Source organism: Eptesicus fuscus, chromosome 23, assembly GCF_027574615.1.
Source record: "Eptesicus fuscus isolate TK198812 chromosome 23, DD_ASM_mEF_20220401, whole genome shotgun sequence".
Taxonomy (NCBI): domain Eukaryota; kingdom Metazoa; phylum Chordata; class Mammalia; order Chiroptera; family Vespertilionidae; genus Eptesicus; species Eptesicus fuscus.
This window is the reverse complement of record NC_072495.1, coordinates 4,563,594-4,581,168: the sequence shown is the minus strand read 5'-3', so window position 1 is coordinate 4,581,168 and position 17,575 is coordinate 4,563,594. Positions and strand designations below refer to the sequence as shown.

Here is a 17,575-nt window from a genome sequence, read left to right as displayed (position 1 = left end):
ATTCTTTTCACCAAAAACTATTCTTAACCCAAAAATTTTCCAAATTCATCTACTCAACAAAGCACCAAAACAATAATAATGACAGATGATATTAGGTATGTAAAGGTCATTGAGAAAGCATACAACTAGAGTGTTTGCTGAACCTTTCCTTTTACCTGCAAAATGGGTATGATGCTCATCCCTGTCTCCTTCACATTAGTAAAGGATCCCAGGAAACAATACACACACTCACCCTGAAAATGTTCAAGTGCCACCTTAGCTGGTTTGGCTCAGTGGATGGAGCGTGGGCCTGTGGACTGAGGGTCCCAGGTTCGATTCCTGTCAAGGGCACATGCCGGGTTGTGGACTCTATCCCCAGTGGGGGGCATACAGGAGGCATACAATCAGTGATTCTCTCTCATGATTGATGTTTCTATCTCTCTCTCCCTTCCTCTCTGAAATCAATAAAAAAAAATTTTTAAATGTTCAAGTGCTGAGCTTATTGTGGCTATGCATCTTTTAGAAGCCACTTTTTAACATCATTGCAATGGACCAGGTTCTGTGCTAAGGAAGCTAGTCTGTCCTCTTAAAAATCCCATGAGGCACTATTCTGATTCCAGATGGAAGAGGAGAAAACAGGGGCTCAGAGAGGTTAAGTGACTTGCATGAGGTCACACAGCTGGGTAATGGCAGAGCCAAGAGTTAATCCTAGCCTGTTTATTAACCACTGCTTATGAAACACTGAGTCTCTGAGCGCATGTTCTCCACGGTATCATGATTATAATTGGCCCTCATAAAGAGCCTCGACATTTTCTTGCTCTTTCATCAGGGTGCTCATAGCTCCGAGAAGTCAGGATGCTGGTTTTTATCACAGAAAGTTGCTATGGAGATAGCGTGTGCATCTGTCTCCAGAGTTGCACAGAAAAAGCAGCAGGAGCCACAAACCTTTAAAAAATATCCTTCGGGAACATACACAAGGGAAATCGGAGGAGAGAGTGAATCACCACACGTGAGCTCTCACAAAATTGAATTCCCCGGGGCAAGTCTGTGGGTCAAGCTCTGGGCCACAACGTGGTCCACTCTGGGGGTGGGGGAGGACATAATTAGGAATCAGGAGACCTCGCTCTGCCACTGGGACTCAGTTCGCTGTGTGGCACTGGACTCGTCCTTTCATCTCTCCTGACCCGGTTTCTCCACCTGTCTGATGAGCACTGTGCAAGAGAGGCTCTAGGCAACTCACTCAGCAAGACAGACTCTTCTCTCTGTGTGGAGCTTAGTGGGGCCGAGGCAGTGTGCGTGAGAGCCTGGCAAGCTAAGTAAATAAAAAACCATCAGGCTGAGTAAGCCCTGGTGGGGGTGAGGTCTGTGGCAAACAGGAAGCCTCTGGCCCAGCGTCAGGAAGAACCTCCGCTCCCCATTAGCTCATTTTGCTGTGTGAGGATGGGAGCCGAGGGCTTAGCATTTTTAAGAGACCAATAGCCTCAGTTTCTATTTAAAAATCTCCCCAGTTGGTAAAATATTGGGCAGCTAAACATGTCTCCTCATGAGCCATCAGTGTGGAACCCCTACTTCTCAGGAAGTATAAGGAATCACTGCAGCCTCTACTGAGGTGTGACACAGCAGCTGGTTAGCACAGCTCTTGGGTGAAATACAAAACAACAGAGAAGCACTGGGGTTAAAGCCAATTCAGAGAGAGTCAGCGCAATGAAGGGCAAGGAAGATGCTGAGCCTGCCTGTCACATTCCCCCACTCTCAACTAATCAGGAGTGTCGGCCCTTCACTTTGGATTTCCTGATTGGGATTATTAATTGAATTTCAATTAATGGCAACTTCAGAAGCACAAAATGAAATCCTACCCAAGGAAGATATGAAAAGCTCTTCTCAGAGCATCCCAGTCCCTCCTCTTTGTTTTACAGATGAGGAAACTGAGGCAAGGCCGAGTGACTTGCTCAAGGTCCCCCTGAAGTCCCCTGGCTGAGTCCCGTGCTCACTGCTGCCCCCAGGACACAATATGTCTGTCCTTCAAAAATGGCGTTGATCTAAAGCACCTGGTTTCTAGAGTCGGGAACTCACGTTGTGCCAGGGGAAATAGCAAGGGGCGTTATCCTTGAGCTTGGACATCCTCTCTCCCAGGGCGGCAGGGAGTAGAGGGGCTTTCTGTCCGGCTAGTAAGCTCTTGACCAATGTCAAGACAAAGAGGACACTGTATCAAGCTCCTAATTTATCCAAGGAGGGAACCTGCCCTGACCGGGAATCCAGCCATGACCTTCTGGTTCTTGGGTTGACGCTCAACCACTGAGTCACGCGGGCCAAGCCTGCCTTCTTTCTAAAAATCCCTCTTTCTTCTCTCTTTCCTTCAGACCAAGAAATTCAAAACTCCTACACAGCGTGCCACGAGTCGCAAACCAAGCCGGCGAGGCTCGGTACTCAGCCTGTCTCGGGCCAGTGCAGGGTCATCTCCCCTGAGCAGCATGATCTCCATGAACCCTGGCTCGGATGAGCCCCCGAGCGTGACTGTCCAGGCAGCAGGCAACAAGGACATCGAGGACACGGAGTCGTCTTCCACCAGGCCAGACGAGGATCTCCACATCAGTAAGTCCTGCCTGAGGTCTGACCAGGCTGCCCTGACGCTCTGCCTTGAAGCCAGATAGCAAGACCTCCTCCTGCTCCACTTCTGCCCCGACTCAGTTAAGAGAGACACAGGGGTTCCCTAGGCCTGTTCTATCCCCTGGAACCCCTCTGCTTGACTCCAGTGGAGATCAGAAATATACCCTCCAACCTGGGCTACTCTGAGCTATTTCTCCTTGGGAGACAGCCAATGGTCATCAATTTCTCTGTTTACAATGTTAACAATATATTTCATTTAGCCCAGTTTATACAAAACATTATCATTTAAACCTGTAATCAGAAAGTCGTGTCTAAAGCTCCACACGTCACTTAGTTCCCAAACACTGTGCGCCACCTCTTCTGGACCCGCTCCAATCCCTCTGCAGCTCCCCCACCCTGAGAAGCAGAGGCGACATCAGGCTGGGGTTGGGCCCTGTCCCGCACAGTCCGGTCTCAAGAGAGCCCTCCAGACAGTGAGCTCTCCTGTTCCCATCAGGTCTGCAGAAGCTCCTGGAGATGGTTCGGGAGGAAGCCCGGAGGACGATCATGATGGACAGCGAGGTGCAAAAAAAAGCACCCAGGTATGTTCTCGCGACCCCTGGGGCAAATAAAGGGTATCAGGATCAGAACGGCAATATTCACAACAGCAGCTCCCAGTTACTGAGCGTGTTCTCTGCGCCAGCACTGAGTGGTGTGCTTTTCTTGTGTGTATCATCTCCCCACGTTCTTACAAGCACCCTACAAGGCAGGTACCATTATCTTTATTTACAAATAAGGAAATGCGGCTCAGAGAGGCGAAGGAACCTGCTGGAGGTCACCCAGTGAATGAATGTAAGACCACGATGTGAACCCAGATCTTTCTGATTCCAGAAACCATTCTCTATAAGGTTATCCATTCATTCTGTTAGTGAATATTTAAGAAAATGTATGGGCTATGGGCTATGGGCTAATTACAGAGGGAAGGGTTCTGGCAGGAAAGCTCAGACCTGTGCGAGTAAATAATACGGGTACCTGATCTCGTCTGGAATGGTGATCAGGGAAGGTTCCTCCAAGAAGAAACATTAAGCTGAGATTTTTGAATGGAGCATGAAAAGGACCTAGCCAGGCAAAGTTGGGGAGGGGCAAGGGAGAACATTATAGGCAACACATATACATATGCGAACCTGGTCGAGGGACCATGGCACCTTCAAAGCACTGAGATGCAGCACAAATGGATGGGAAGAGGCATGAGTCTATCTGGGACCTTGGAGGCCACCTCACTGAGTCTCGTGTCTATCCCAGGAGTCACAGGAATCCTTTGAGGTTTCAAGCTGGCGACCAATGGCATTGGCTCAGAGGGTCAGACTTGAACCTGAGGAGTCTTCTTCAGGTGGGAAGCATTGTCCACAGAGCTTCTGGCCTCTAAAAGCCTCGGAGAGCACATGGGCGAGAGCTGGAGTTCCCTTCCCAAGTGTAGATCCTCCCAATAAGCAAATTACTTGCTGAAAGTAAATGAGGTACCAGGAGAGGTTCATCATCGCCTTCAGCCAACTGAGATGCCGGCTATGACTTATTGGTTTTTGTTGTCACCGTAATTACAGTTCACCAAGCACTTTCACCTCCGCTTGCAATGATGAATTTCTCCGCTGCTGCCTCAATTCGCATCAGGGCTTGGAGGCGTGGCCCTCACAGGCACTCAGAGACAGCATTGGCCCCCAAGACCTGCTTGCCTGCCTGATTCCTCCACATTAAAGAGAGACAATCATGATGAGAGTCAGCTCTACAAAGCCCCTCCCCCCTTTGTAAGAACTCCTGGTGTGAACACTGGCTTGGAGTCGACTGCCATGGGTGCAAACCCTGAGGCTCTGGAACAAGTCCCTCAACTTTTCTCCATTTCCTCTTCTAATAAAATGAGATCGGGCAGCATCAAAGCATTGGCCTTCAGACCAAACAGACGAAGGTTAATCTCCATCCTCATCATTTCACTGCCGTGTGATGTTGAGCAAGTTGCTTCACCGCTCTGAGCCTGATTCCCATTCTGTAAAATGAGGCTCACTGACAACCTATCCCAAAGGGTTGCAGTAAGAATTCAATGCTATCAGCCTGTTAAAGTATTACTATTATTGTTATGGATGTAATGTCTACTCCAATGAGTCGTTTTTATGCATTTCATGAGATATAATGCATTTCACATACTAGCATGTGCCTGGCAAGCTGCAGGCATGCAACAAGTGGCAGTGGTGGTCATGGTGGTGGTGATGGCCATGACTTTTATTTCACACACATAGCGTCCCACAGTCCTCGCTGCTCCTTGCCGAGACACACTTATTAAGCATAACCATCGCTCCGTCTCACAGACATAGAAGAATGGTGGTGAGTGACTTGCATAGGGTCGCCAAAGACAAAAACCAGGCAAGAATCTGCTCCGCACAAAACTCATCACGTGGCCTCTGTGTCCGCTTTGATGATAAAATAACCATGGCTGCAGAGCAAGAACCCGTTGAAATGCCCCGTCCTCCTCACTCCTCCGGGAGGAAAATCTCCCCATCTCTCCGAGGCCGCAGGCAGTGAGGGCTTCTCCTCACTCTAGAACCGGGATTCCCTTCTCACTTTAGACATCAAATTGGCTCCCATCAAGGTGGACATGGAATCCTAGGGTTCCAACCTACCCAGGCCCCAGCCTCAAGGCCGGAGCGCCCTCTGTCATCCGTCTTTAGTCCGTTTGGGCCGCTATCACAGAATGCCATGCACTGGGTGGTTCATAAACAACAGACATTTCTATCTCACAGTCTGGAGGCTGGAAAGCCAAGATCGAGGTTCGGGCAGATCTGGTGTCCGGTAAGGGCCCTCTGCCTCACAGACTGCTGTCCTCTCACTGTGACCTCACATGGCAGCGGGACAAGCTAGCTCCCTAGGGTCTCTTATGAAGGACACTATCCCATTCATGAGGGCTCCACCTCCTAACCATCACCTTGGGGGGCTAAGATTTCAATGTATGAATTGGGAAGGCAAGAAGACTCAAACATTCAGATCATAACATCATCTAGGACAGTGGTCGGCAAACTCATTAGTCAACAGAGCCAAATATCAACAGTACAACGATTGAAATTTCTTTTGAGAGCCAAATTTTTAAACTTAAACTTCTTCTAATGCCACTTCTTCAAAATAGACTCGCCCAGGCCATGGTATTTTGTGGAAGAGCCACACTCAAGGGGCCAAAGAGCCGCATGTGGCTCGCGAGCTGCAGTTTGCCAACCATGGCTCTAGCTGTATTTTCCAAAGTTCCCCAAAGATTCCCCAAAGGTCCCCAAAGATCCCCAAACGTCCCCAAAGAATCAGCTGGGATGTTTGTGAAAAATGCAAATTTCTGGTCTTCACCCCAGCCTACTGGGTCAGAATCTCCAGAAGAAACCTTATTTTTTAAAATATATTTTTATTGATTTCAGGGAGAGGTAGAGAGAGACAGAAACATCAATGATGAGAGAGAATCATTGATCAGCTGCCTCCTGCATGCCCTCTACTGGGTATTGAGCCCACAATCCAAGCATGTGCCTTGACCAGGAATCAAACCATGACCTTCTGGTTCATAGGTCGACACTCAACCACTGAGCCATGCTGGCTGGATGGAAACCATCTTACCTTATAATAGACAAATATGCAAATTGACCGCACCTTCGCTACGCCCAAACCACGCCCACCAACCAAGCCATGCCCACCAACCACGCCCACCAGGAAACTGTTGCAGGGACGTTGGGGTGTGGCGGAGCCCAAAGCCGGGAAAGCCTCAGGCACCAGCCACCAGCAGGGAGCCTGCACGGATCGTAGGCAACCACCAGGGGTCGGCTCCTACGATCCATAGCAGGGACGCTGGGTGCTGCCGAGCCCAAGGCCAGGAAAGCCTCGGGCGGAGGCTTTCCCGGCCTTGGGCACCAGCGGGGAGCCTGCACAGATCGCAGGAAACCACTGGGAGTCGGCTCCTGTGATCCTTAGCAGGGATGTTGGGTGCGGCTGAGCCCAAGGCCACCGCCTGGGGCCAAGCCCCGACCCTGAAAGAAGGCAGAAGGCGGTGGCCACAGCCAAGGCCTGGGTCCCCGGTGCTGGCAGAAAACTGGTGCAGGCAGCCAGGTGAATGAAGGTCTATTGCACGAATCTTCGTGCAAACGGGCTACTAGTGTTTTTTAATAAGTATTTCCGGTGGGCATTACATCACAGTATGCTGAGAAACTCTCAGGTTTCAAAATGTGCTCCCTGCACATATGTATCAGAAGTGTGGGTACGTGTGTGCGTGTGTGCATGTGTGTGGTTTTAAATGCAGCTTCCGGGGTAGGGCCCCACTCCAGGCCTAATATATGCAAATCCCGGGAGCAGGGCCCAGGAATCCGTATTCCCGGCAGTCTTTCCAGGTGAGTCCTGTGCCCGGTACTCTAAGGAGCCCTGCTCCAGAGAGAGAAGCCTTTGTCCTCCCACAGACAATGACCGCCTCAGGAGCCCCACAGGTCTGGTACCTTACTAAGAGGTTCTTCTCGCTTTGCAGTATCTCATCAATGTTGAAACAAACCAAGAGCGATTCTGCCTATAAAGACATGCAGATGACCCTCAAATCCAGGTAGGAAGGCTTGGGGCCCACAGCAGGTCGGTCAGGAGGCACCCCTCAGTTACAGGGGCCGTTGTACAACCGCTCCTCACCAGACCATGGAATGGGGGGCAGGGAGGGTCAGCTTTTTCCTTCTTCACTAGAAATAAGCCCCTTAACTCCCGGGTCCAGGGTGAGTACCCAGGCATTTCTCCCCAACAACCGCATACTAAGCAGCCACACGTTTCGCAGCCTCCATTAGGGAGCGTGTGTTACAGAGCTAGTTCTTCCCTCTTTATCAGGTGAGTTACAGTGGGGCAGGGGAGATCTGCCCCCATCTCATCCATTCATCTCAAGAATATTCATTGAACCCACTCTGGGCCAGGAGCTATGCTGGGTTTGGGGGGGATTCCGCAGCAAATAAGACAACTGCGGCCTGCCCTCATGAATCTCAAGGTCTGGACTGTGGTCACCACTTCTCTGTGCCATAAACAGTCGGAGGAAGCCTATGGATCCTTTCCGATGCAACGATAAATCACCGAGGTTTACAAAGCAATCTATAGTGAGTCGTAGGTGGACTAGGATATTACAACCGAATCTGGGATGTAGTACATCTGTGAGTTTCTTCAGCAAACCCACCATGTGACAAGTCCGAGCGGCCGCTCTAGGAATGATCGTAATTTTGGATTCGTGTCGAGGGTAAATGGTTTTTCAAAACAGCTCCCACAATTGCCATGTGACGTGCAAATGCCTGTGATTTCCATTCCTGCGCACGGCTAGGTAAAATAAAGCTGTGACTTTTTTTCCATCACATTTATGGACTCCTTGAATCCTGTCCATGGTTATGAATCGCTGGTCCCATTTGATAAATGGGACAGTCATGCATTTATCAAATAACCCCCCAGAGTCAGCCCTGTAATCATTACTGTGGCTGAAGGTTGAGCACCAGGGTCTTAGCCAAGATGGACTTTGACATTTAAGTCGAGATTGGAACTATACAAGCATGTTAAACTTGCGGCCAGTAGGCCACATGCCTCATTTAAGTGAGGCATGCACTCATCAGCCCGAGTTTGACATGCTTGAGAGGCTGGGAAAGGTGGGGATAGTGTTCCAAGCAGAGGAAATAGCATGTGCAAAAGGCCTGAGACAGGGAGCAACTTAAAGGCATTGAGCAAAGACCAGGATGGCTGAAACTCAATGAGAGACAAGGGAAAGGAGACTGAGGCAGCCAAAAGGATCTTTTGTTGCTTGTATTTCTTTTTTTTTAAATATATTTTATTGATTTTTTACAGAGAGGAAGGGAGAGGGATAGAGAGTTAGAAACATCGATGAGAGAGAAACATCAATCAGCTGCCTCCTGCACACTCCCCACTGGGCATGTGCCCGCACCAAGGTACATGCCCTTAACCGGAATCGAATCCAGGACCCTTGAGTCTGCAAGCCAACGCTCTATCCACTGAGCCAAACCAGTCAGGGCTGTTGCTTGCATTTCTGTGTTTGTTTGTTTGTTTGTTTATCACAGCTAATAACACTGCTAGAAAAGAAGAAAGTCATCTACAAGAGGAAGGTCACAGCCAACACATTTCCCCAAATAATTCATCTGTAGGGTTGAGGCAGCTGGTTGAATCCAACACAGGGCCTTCTGGGTATTATTACTGGGGCTCTGCCTTAGTTGAGTGGAGCATTTGCTCCACCACCTGCCAGGCCTAAGACCTCTAGGTCCAGTCCCATGAGCCTCTGAGAAAAGCAGAAAAGGCCAGGACCTTTCCTACGGAGAGGGGTCTGGGAGAACACCAGGCCTGCCTCCTTAAAGGACTCCCGGAGGTCACAAGGCCAAAGGGAAAGAATTAGTCACATATCACAGGGATATGAAAAATTCTTACCCTCTAGAACCACACAGATAGAGCAGTCAAGTCCATTTTTGAGGCGTTTGGAATAAACAAAGGGAGACAGGGTGAGAGAGAAGGTGCTAGACCCTGGTGCTGAAGGCCTGGGTCACCAAAGGAGGTCCTAGGAGAAGGCACAGAGAAGGGATGGACTTGAGCAAGGGAGCTCTCCCACTCCCCAGGAGCCCCAGCCAGGCAAAGTCACAGGAAGACACAGCCACTCAAGGAATTAAATCAGCCCCCACATAAGAAAGGGACAAAGGGTATGAGGAGTTGACTGGGTACAGATGAGGAAACTGGCATTCCAGAGCGAGTTCCTGGCCCACAGACCAGCGCTGGGCTCTGCACCCAGTTCTGTCTGCCTCCAAAGTCAAGTGAAGAGGATATTCAGTTCAAGGGTCCAATTTAAAGAAGAGAATCCTTAAATGAAGAGGCAGTCTGGGGTCAGGAACACCCAGGACAACATGACGAGGAGGACTCAACCATCCCTTCACCAAGTCTGCCCTCGGCCCCAGGTTAAGAGCTCATGGGTAGTGACAGGAGGACAGAAGGGTCCACAATGAACTTATCCTTCAGTTAGAGACCCATTTTATTCAAAAGAAACTTGGACCCAGAAAATACGTCATCCTGCCACTAGGCAGAGACAGAAGGTCAACGTTGGACCAGGGGAGTCAGAACAAGCAGAACCGGCTGTAGACCATGAAACACTGTAGGAGTTTAGTAGGGAGAGAAGAAACAAGGATGATCCAGGCAGGGTATGGGATGAGCAAAGGCAAAGAGGTGGGAAAAATACACACCGAGTTCTATAACCTGTGTCTTGATTGGAACCACTCCCTGACCTGAATCCTGGAGGCCAGCAGGTGTCAAGGGGACCCTGAAACTTCCCTTTGTGTGAAAAGCAGGCTCCAGGCAACCTGAAAGCATTCCTCTGTATTTCAGTGACAGGTCCAGCAGTACAAGTGGAGAAACCCACAGCCAACCAATCCAGAAGAGGTCTAAAAGGTAAGCCAGGTGGGCAAGAGGGATTGTGGCGACCACACCCTCTATCTTCCCGGGGAAATAACCCAGTGCAGACCAGGCCCCCTGAAGCCATAGACACTGCTGAAGGACCAGGGGCTCCCAGGGCAAGGGGCTCAAGGTCAAGATGTCGAGCAATAGCACAAGCAATGGCAACAAATTCGTCCTCTGTGCCAGGCCCTGGGAAAAGCATTCCATATTCACCATCTTGCTTATTCCTCAAAAGCAATCCCATGAGGTGGCAACATTATCCCATACCACAGAGAAACAGGCTGACACTTGACCAATGAATTGTCCTGCCCAACCCACGCAGCTAAGAAGCGTGGCACTGGAGTTTGAACCTGGATCTCCCAGCTCCAAATTCCACCTTCATCTCAAGGTCCTTAACATTTGCTGGGCTCAACTGGCCAGATGTCTCACTGTGGGCTCATTCCATAAGGCCTGCACCACCAGCCTGATATGGTCAGGAAGATCTGTCCTTCCTACATCCACGGTGATGCTGGGGAGGCTCCAGGTGAGGGCGGAGAGCCCAGGTGGGCACAGGGAATCCCCACAGCAAAGCACTGTGGGGCCCAGAGAGGCCAGCCTCATGGGTCTGTCTTTTGGGCCTGATCCCCCAAACCCCCCTTGTCTGTGTCCACAGCCGCACCTACCATGACCTCATCCACTGCAAGACGAGTGTGTGTACCACCATGAGGGCCAAGTTCTACAGCGTGGCCCAGGAGGCCGGCTTCTGTCTGCAGGACAAGATGGAAATCCTCATGAAGTAAGGATACATGTAGATGCACTCACTCAAAGGTCATTCATCTGACACCTACTATGTGCCCACACGATGCCGTGTGCTGGTGCTGAGGCTACAGCTGGGTACAGGAAGGATGTGTTCTCTGCCCTCAGAGAGCTTATCATCTCTCCTGGGAAATATGGGCAGAAGCAAGCTAACTGAATTAATAAACATAGGTACAAATTATAATTATTGCTATACAGGAAAAGAGCAAGTGCTCTGAGAGAGGGAGAAACCATGGGGACCCAATTTAGGTCAGGTAATCCAGGAAGACCTCGCCAAGGATAAGGAAGAGCTGGTGGGGTGGTGAGAGGGTAGATGGACATTCCAGGCAGCAGGAAGGTGCATACAGAGTCCTAAGGCTGAAAGGGACATAGAAAGTGTGAAGAGGACAGAGAAGTGGCAGGTGACAGCTGCATCATGCACAGCCAGCCATAAATGTCATAATTAAAACTGGAACTGACTTTAAGAGCACCAGGAGGCCATTGGAGACTTTTTTATTCTGACAACCCAATACCTGCCTCCCATCCCAGCCTTCTCCTTGACTGCCATGACCATTCACTCCAATGAACTTGTCCATTCAACAAAGGTCGCATGATGACCCTTTGCCCTCTCAGCCTGGATGGACTGGCTGCTATGAGCCACGGGATTAGAGGTGAATTGTGCCTGCCTTCTGGGAGCCCCCAGTCTAATGAGGGAGACAGAGAAGTAAACAGGCAATTACCACACAGAGTGATGAGGGCCAACAGGGGAGTGAGCAGGGGCTAAGGGAACACGGGAAGAGGGTGTCCTTCCCAGCCTACAACAGCAATCAGCAAGGTCATCCTGGGGGAAACAATATCTTCAGCTTAATAAAGTCAGGTAATACTTCCAGGGCACTTACTGTGTAGCAGTCACGGTGTAAGAGCCTTGTGTGTATTTATCACTGAGTCCTCACAACAATCCTATGGAGTAGGTACTATTATTAGACCCATTTTATAGATGAGAAAAGTGGGCTCAGAGATGTATCTTGTCAAAGGTCACCCAGCAGTTAAGCAGTAAAGGTGGCATTCAAACCCAGAGAGACACACAGGTAAAGGAGGAAGATAGGGAGTTCCAGGGAAAAGAACAGTAATCCCAGAGGCCAGAAGGGCCCCAGTGGGTCAGGAACTACCAGTAGCCAGGTGTGGCTGGGACTTGGTTGTGGTTGCTTACAAGGTCATCAGAGAAAAACAGAGGCCAGATCATAAAAGGCCTTATCAGCCCACCTGTGGAGGTTGAACTTTATCTCAGTCTTTGATCATGAGCCAAAGCATAAAATTCTGGGAGAGAAGAGAGGGAAGGATAGGGATAAAGCTGGGAAATGTTGTAGGGGCTGAAGAATCGAGAGCCTCAGAGGGCAAGTTACTCAGAGGGCTTTATTCTGAGTAAAATGGGAAGCTATCGAAATGTATATAAGGTGAATGGCATGGTTATATTTATAAAGTCTCTTTGAAGAAATAGGACATATGCACAAAATGATAAGGGGAGCGGAGAAGAGAGGAAACAGCATGAGTTAAACGCCCACTCTGTCACTGGCAGGCACCAAGTTCAGCACTTTCCACACGTTGTAGTATGTAATCCTCACCTCTGAGAGCTAGGAACCATTATTATCCTTCATTTTACAGATGAGAAAGCTGTGCAAATACAATCAAAAGTAGGGAGAGAATGAAGGCTGATTTAAAAAAAAAAAATTACTGACTGTAGCAAAAGAGCATTTCAGGACCTTGGAGAGAGGTGTAGCCTCTTGTAGCCAAAGCCAGATAGTAAATTAAATAGTGGCCGGGAGGTTAAGAAGAATCTCATGCAGGAAAAAGGCTGCTAGGATGGTTAAAGGAGGCAGGGGTCTGACTCTTCTTCCCCTTTCTCTCACAACTTGTGATGCAGGCGCCAGGAAGAGAGAGGTCTCCAGAAGTTCCATTCTTTTGTCCTCGTCTCAAATTTTCAAAAGGACATAGCAAAAATGAGACATAAAGTCTCCATGGTAAAAGGAGATGCGGAAGAAATCGCAGACCACTGGTAAATATCCTGAGAGCCAGATAAGACGGTCCCTGAAGGGGGTGAAGGAAGGGCTGCTGTTACAAAATCACATTTGATCCCATTAGCTCTCGAAACGTGGAGCGGCATCACTCCAAAGCCGCCCTTGGCCAGCAACAGGCCCCCCAAACAGGCTATCTCCAGAGCAGTCAGGCAAGAACCCTTCTGTTCCCGAAGCACAGACAATTCGACCAGCTCTGTTCTCCACATTTATCTTCTATTTGATTCAGACTTGCAAATAGGGACCAGCTCACCAGCCCCTGTGGGAGCGGCAGACAAGGCAAACCAACCTGAAAATGTCCACAGAGTCAGAGGTCTACGGGGTGATCACTATATCCCTCAAATAACTTAACCCCTTACAGATACAGCAACAGGCAGACATGTCCTAGGAACACTGTGCCCAGGGGTGATAATAAGTATAACAAAAAACAACAGGAATTGAGTGATTATTGGATGGCAGACACCACCCTGAGCAAAGTTCAGATATTATCTATTGTATTCCCCCCAAAAATCCTGAAGGGTGCATAGGAACAAGGAAGTGTTAGGATTTAAACCCCTGCCTGACCCCAGTCTCCATGCTCATCTGCAACACAGAATTGGAGTCGGATGAACTGTAATCTTATGAACCTAATCCTGGCAGGGTGAGTAAATCAAGCTCTAAGAGTAAAATGAGAAAGTCTAAAAATGTACCCAGAATCACTTCCATGATTTTAATAGTGTGGAACTGAAGCTCACAAAGAGACATAAATATATATAAATATATATCATAAAATATAAAACAGTACGTACGAGGAGCCCAAAGTGTATGGAGATGAATTTCTTCTTCAAATTTTTCCACAATGGGTACATATATATCAGGGCGGGGACTTTTTAAAGAGATGCCACCGCCGCCCTTTTAAAAAGAGACCCTCTCAAACCCCATCACACCTGAACCCCCTCAGGGCTGGAATCCACCTTGTTCCCACCATGGATTACCAAACTGCCCTCACACTCTGTAGTGGCATCAGAAAGGCTCACAAAACCCACTGAAATACACAGAGCTATGGCCCAAGCTCCCTCACGGAGACATGGGAAATGCACACCCTTCCTCCCTCTTTATCCCCTCCCCATCTCCCTCCCCCTGCCCCCCACCCCCTCTCCTTCCTCCTCCTCCTCCAGCTGGTGTGTGAGAGCCTCCTCACTCTGCAGACTCCCCCCCAGAAGTGTCCCTCCTGGCCTGATTAACTCTCAAAAGTGACACTTCAAAACCTCAGTCACCTTTCCTTTCTTGCAAGCTTTTCGTGCAGCTTGCTAGAAAAATAATAAATGCATCTCTTTAAAGTATGTCCCTAATTTGTTTTTCTAATGAGATGCAAATCGTGCTCCAGCTTTTACTGCCCTTAAAAATTAAAGACGTGCCTGATCTGCAGGCCCCTTGCATTTAGGGTGGAGGAAAGTCCCCAGATAAAGACTGATGCTGCCCTGGAGGCAGTGCATGAGAGGCAGAGAGAGATGGAGGACCTGAGGTGCCAGCCCCACCCCCTGGCAGCTTCCTGACTGGCCCTCTCTTCTTGAAACCCGAGGTACTTTGATCTTCTGTCCAAACTCCCTGAAGATCTGAAGAATTTCCGCCCCGCCAAAAAGATCCTGGCAAAACTGCAGAAGTTCGGGGAAAACCTGGACCTGAGAATCAGGCCCCACGTCCTCCTGAAAGTGCTACAGGATCTGAGGACCTGGGAACTGTGCTCCCCAGACGTCGCCGTGGCTATCGAGGTAACTGCCATGTCCTTTCCCCCCCGCACCAGGCCCTGGGGGCCCTCATCCCACCACCTCTCAACACCCAGGCACCTTGTAAATGCTGGGAACACAACGTAAAAGACAAAGATCTCTGCCTTCTGGGAGCTTATCATCTAATAAAAGAGGGATTGTCACATGATCTTGGTTGTTCAACTCCAGGGGACATTATGTTCTTTGTAAATGGTGCCCTCCCCCCCCCCCAACTTCAGGGGACATTATGTTCTTTGTAAATGGTGCCCTCCTCCCCCCCCCCCCCCCCAGAAACTGGAGGCCTTGGAGAGACAGAAATAAACGGACAAGGGAATAAAATAACTGGCAATTATAACGAGGAGCCTTCTAGATCTGGCTACTAAAACTGTGGCCCACAGACCTCCCCTGGGTGCTTCTTAGCAATGCAGAATCTTATGCACCAAACCACATCTGCCAACTCAGTCTGCATTTCAGTGAGGCCCCGGGTGATTTTTATGCACAATAAAGTTTGAGGGGCACTCGCTCAAGGTCAAGGTAGAGGGGACCTACCTTAGCCAGAGCAACTGGGTAAGGTGAGCTTTAAGCCAAGGCCTGAATGCTGAAAAGACAGCACTATGAAGAGCAGGGGACAGGCAGGTCAGGCAGAGGGAAGAGCAGTGCGAAGGCCCCAGTGCAGAACTTCAACTATTGGAGGAACTTGCAGGCAGTCAGTGGGGGTGAAAGCAAGCAAGCAAGGGCCCCTTTCAGGAAAGACTAGCTGGTTAGTCCAGAACGAACTCCAGGGCAACTGTCCAACCTCCACTTGCCAGTTATGGGGTCTACCTTTAACCTGGCAGTTATGGGGCCATCTCTGAATGGGCAAGAGGAGGGGGATATGGAGGCTCCCCCCGTTCTCTGAGGTGAGTACATGGCCCCAGCGAGTGAAACTCAGCATGTTCCTCTCCCAGTGAGAGCATCACAGAACTTTCAATAACCTAGAATCTATCTGAAACTACATTCTGTGTCTTAACCCTTTCCTGGAAGCCAGCCCACAGCTGTCATCAATTCTCAAAGGGGTTTATGAACCTAAATAAGTTTAAGGACACATACTTTTTAAAAAAGGTATTAAGGAGTAGAAAAGAAAGAAAAGTGCAGACAGCTGAGTTTTCCTGATCTCCCTAAATTTCTCTGGGTCAATAGAAAAGGCTTAAAATGAGCTTGCTGAAGCAGGATGCTAGAAAGGGATCTTTTTCTAGAAGGAACCACCCCAGCGCGATGCTGCAGGCATTCTGAATGTCTGAATGGTTAGAGGCATTCTGGGACCGCCACCCTCAATCACAAATATTTCAGGATCTTGGGGGAAGGGGAGGGCGAGGAATCTAGCTTGTAGACCAAATCTGAGGCTGCCACTGTATTTGCCCTGCAGTTTGTGCGAGAACACATTATCCATATGCCTCAAGAGGATTATATCAACTGGCTGCAGACGCGGATCAACGTTCCCACCCGGCCCCAGACTGCCCGGACATAGTCTGGGCCGGGTCGGCCAGCTGTCCTGGTGGAGGAGGGCTAGTGGACACTGTGCTCCTGCTTCCTGTGGATACTCGTGATATAGCAGGACCACCTGGAGACTGACTTCTGGCAAAGTAGAAACTCCCCTCACCCTCCCACCCCAGTCCAACCTTCCAGTCTCTGCTCCTCACTGACCCAGCCTGACTCTACCACTCCCTTCCAGATCCCTGCACTGTATTCTCAAATTCCACATAATAAAATTGAGCTGAATGTTTGATGTCTGGCTAGGAAAGAGTTGGAGCTGTGGAATCTGGGTGTGGTATTCAGAGACTAACAATGACAACAGTTACCACTTACTGAGCTTTTGTTATTCAACGGGCTCAGTGCTGGGTGATATTGTGGCCTCATAATATCATGTACAATCATGTTCAGCTGCCTCTGCATTCCCTCCCTACCCCTACAGACCCCCCAGCCCTCAGTGTATGAGACAAGGAGGTCACAAAAGCTATCTTGCTTTTGGAATCATTCCCAAGGGATAGCTCTAATGGCGAGGCTTCCTGGCACCATATTAACTTCGATTTGCACAGCAATCCACAGTTTGCAGATTAGATAATACTCCAGCAGCATCATATGCAAGGCTCAGAGCATCCCTCTGAGGTAGGCTTTGTTATCATCGCCATTTCACAAGTAAGGACACCAAAACGTAAGGTCATTTGCCAACAGTCACAGAGCCAGTAAGTGGCAGAGCCAAGTCTAGAATGGGTGTCTGTCTGTCTAGCACAGGGGATGTGCTGAAATCACAGGACTTACTCCACCCTCCCGCTTGCCACTTTCCAAGACTATTTCTCAGAGCTGCAGCACCACCTAGTGGTTTCAGTTAGTATTATGCTTCCATCATGCTTGCCTGCAAAATATAACCTTCCACTGAAAAGGCAGGCAGCAATCATTACCAGCAGCAACAAGACCTACTTTGGTTGGGCAAGGAATCTTTATTCAAACAAAGGCCCTTTCACTACTTAAGTAGATTAGGGACTAGGGGGAGGCACTACATCACCTCCCAGCTCCCAGCCTCAAAGGAGAGCCGCAGGGAGAAATATTTATTTTAGAGGCTTTTTGTCTTTGGACTCAGATTGGTCATCTTTTGGTGGAGGTCAGAGCCAGAGATTCAGTCATAATACATTTTTAAAACCATTTAAATCTCCCAAATGGCAAAATTAACTATTCCAAAACCTTCCCAAAGATGTGAAACCCTTCCCAAATATGTAAAATTCTTCTCACCAAGAAAACGGGGAGGTTGGAGGACAATGAGCCATCCTGAGGTGCTTCATGAGGCACATTCATGTCCAAAGTCCCAAAATCGAAACAGAGATGAAAACAAAACAAAACACTGACTATTGGGGCAAACTTTCAACTTTACATGGATTTGAAGAAGGTGTTCATGGGAGTAGGTGTGTGAAGGAGAAG

At 49.1% G+C, this 17,575-nt stretch overlaps 1 protein-coding gene and 1 long non-coding RNA gene across 2 annotated transcripts in view; one reads left to right on the top strand and one right to left on the bottom strand.

The window, feature by feature from the left end:
• CCDC60 (coiled-coil domain containing 60) overlaps window positions 1–16,388 on the top strand; it is a 98,960-nt gene extending 82,572 nt beyond the window's left edge. Inside the window, exons 7-14 of the mRNA XM_008142930.3 lie at window positions 2,340–2,571; window positions 3,083–3,167; window positions 7,100–7,171; window positions 9,964–10,026; window positions 10,685–10,807; window positions 12,728–12,859; window positions 14,440–14,629; window positions 16,029–16,388. Of these exons, the coding sequence (XP_008141152.1) occupies window positions 2,340–2,571; window positions 3,083–3,167; window positions 7,100–7,171; window positions 9,964–10,026; window positions 10,685–10,807; window positions 12,728–12,859; window positions 14,440–14,629; window positions 16,029–16,130 (999 nt within the window). The 3' untranslated portion in view covers window positions 16,131–16,388. The remainder of the gene's footprint in view (window positions 1–2,339; window positions 2,572–3,082; window positions 3,168–7,099; window positions 7,172–9,963; window positions 10,027–10,684; window positions 10,808–12,727; window positions 12,860–14,439; window positions 14,630–16,028) is intronic.
• LOC129148060 (uncharacterized) overlaps window positions 1–17,575 on the bottom strand; it is a 116,002-nt gene that overhangs the window by 84,399 nt on the left and 14,028 nt on the right. The gene's annotated exons all lie outside the window — the stretch shown is intronic.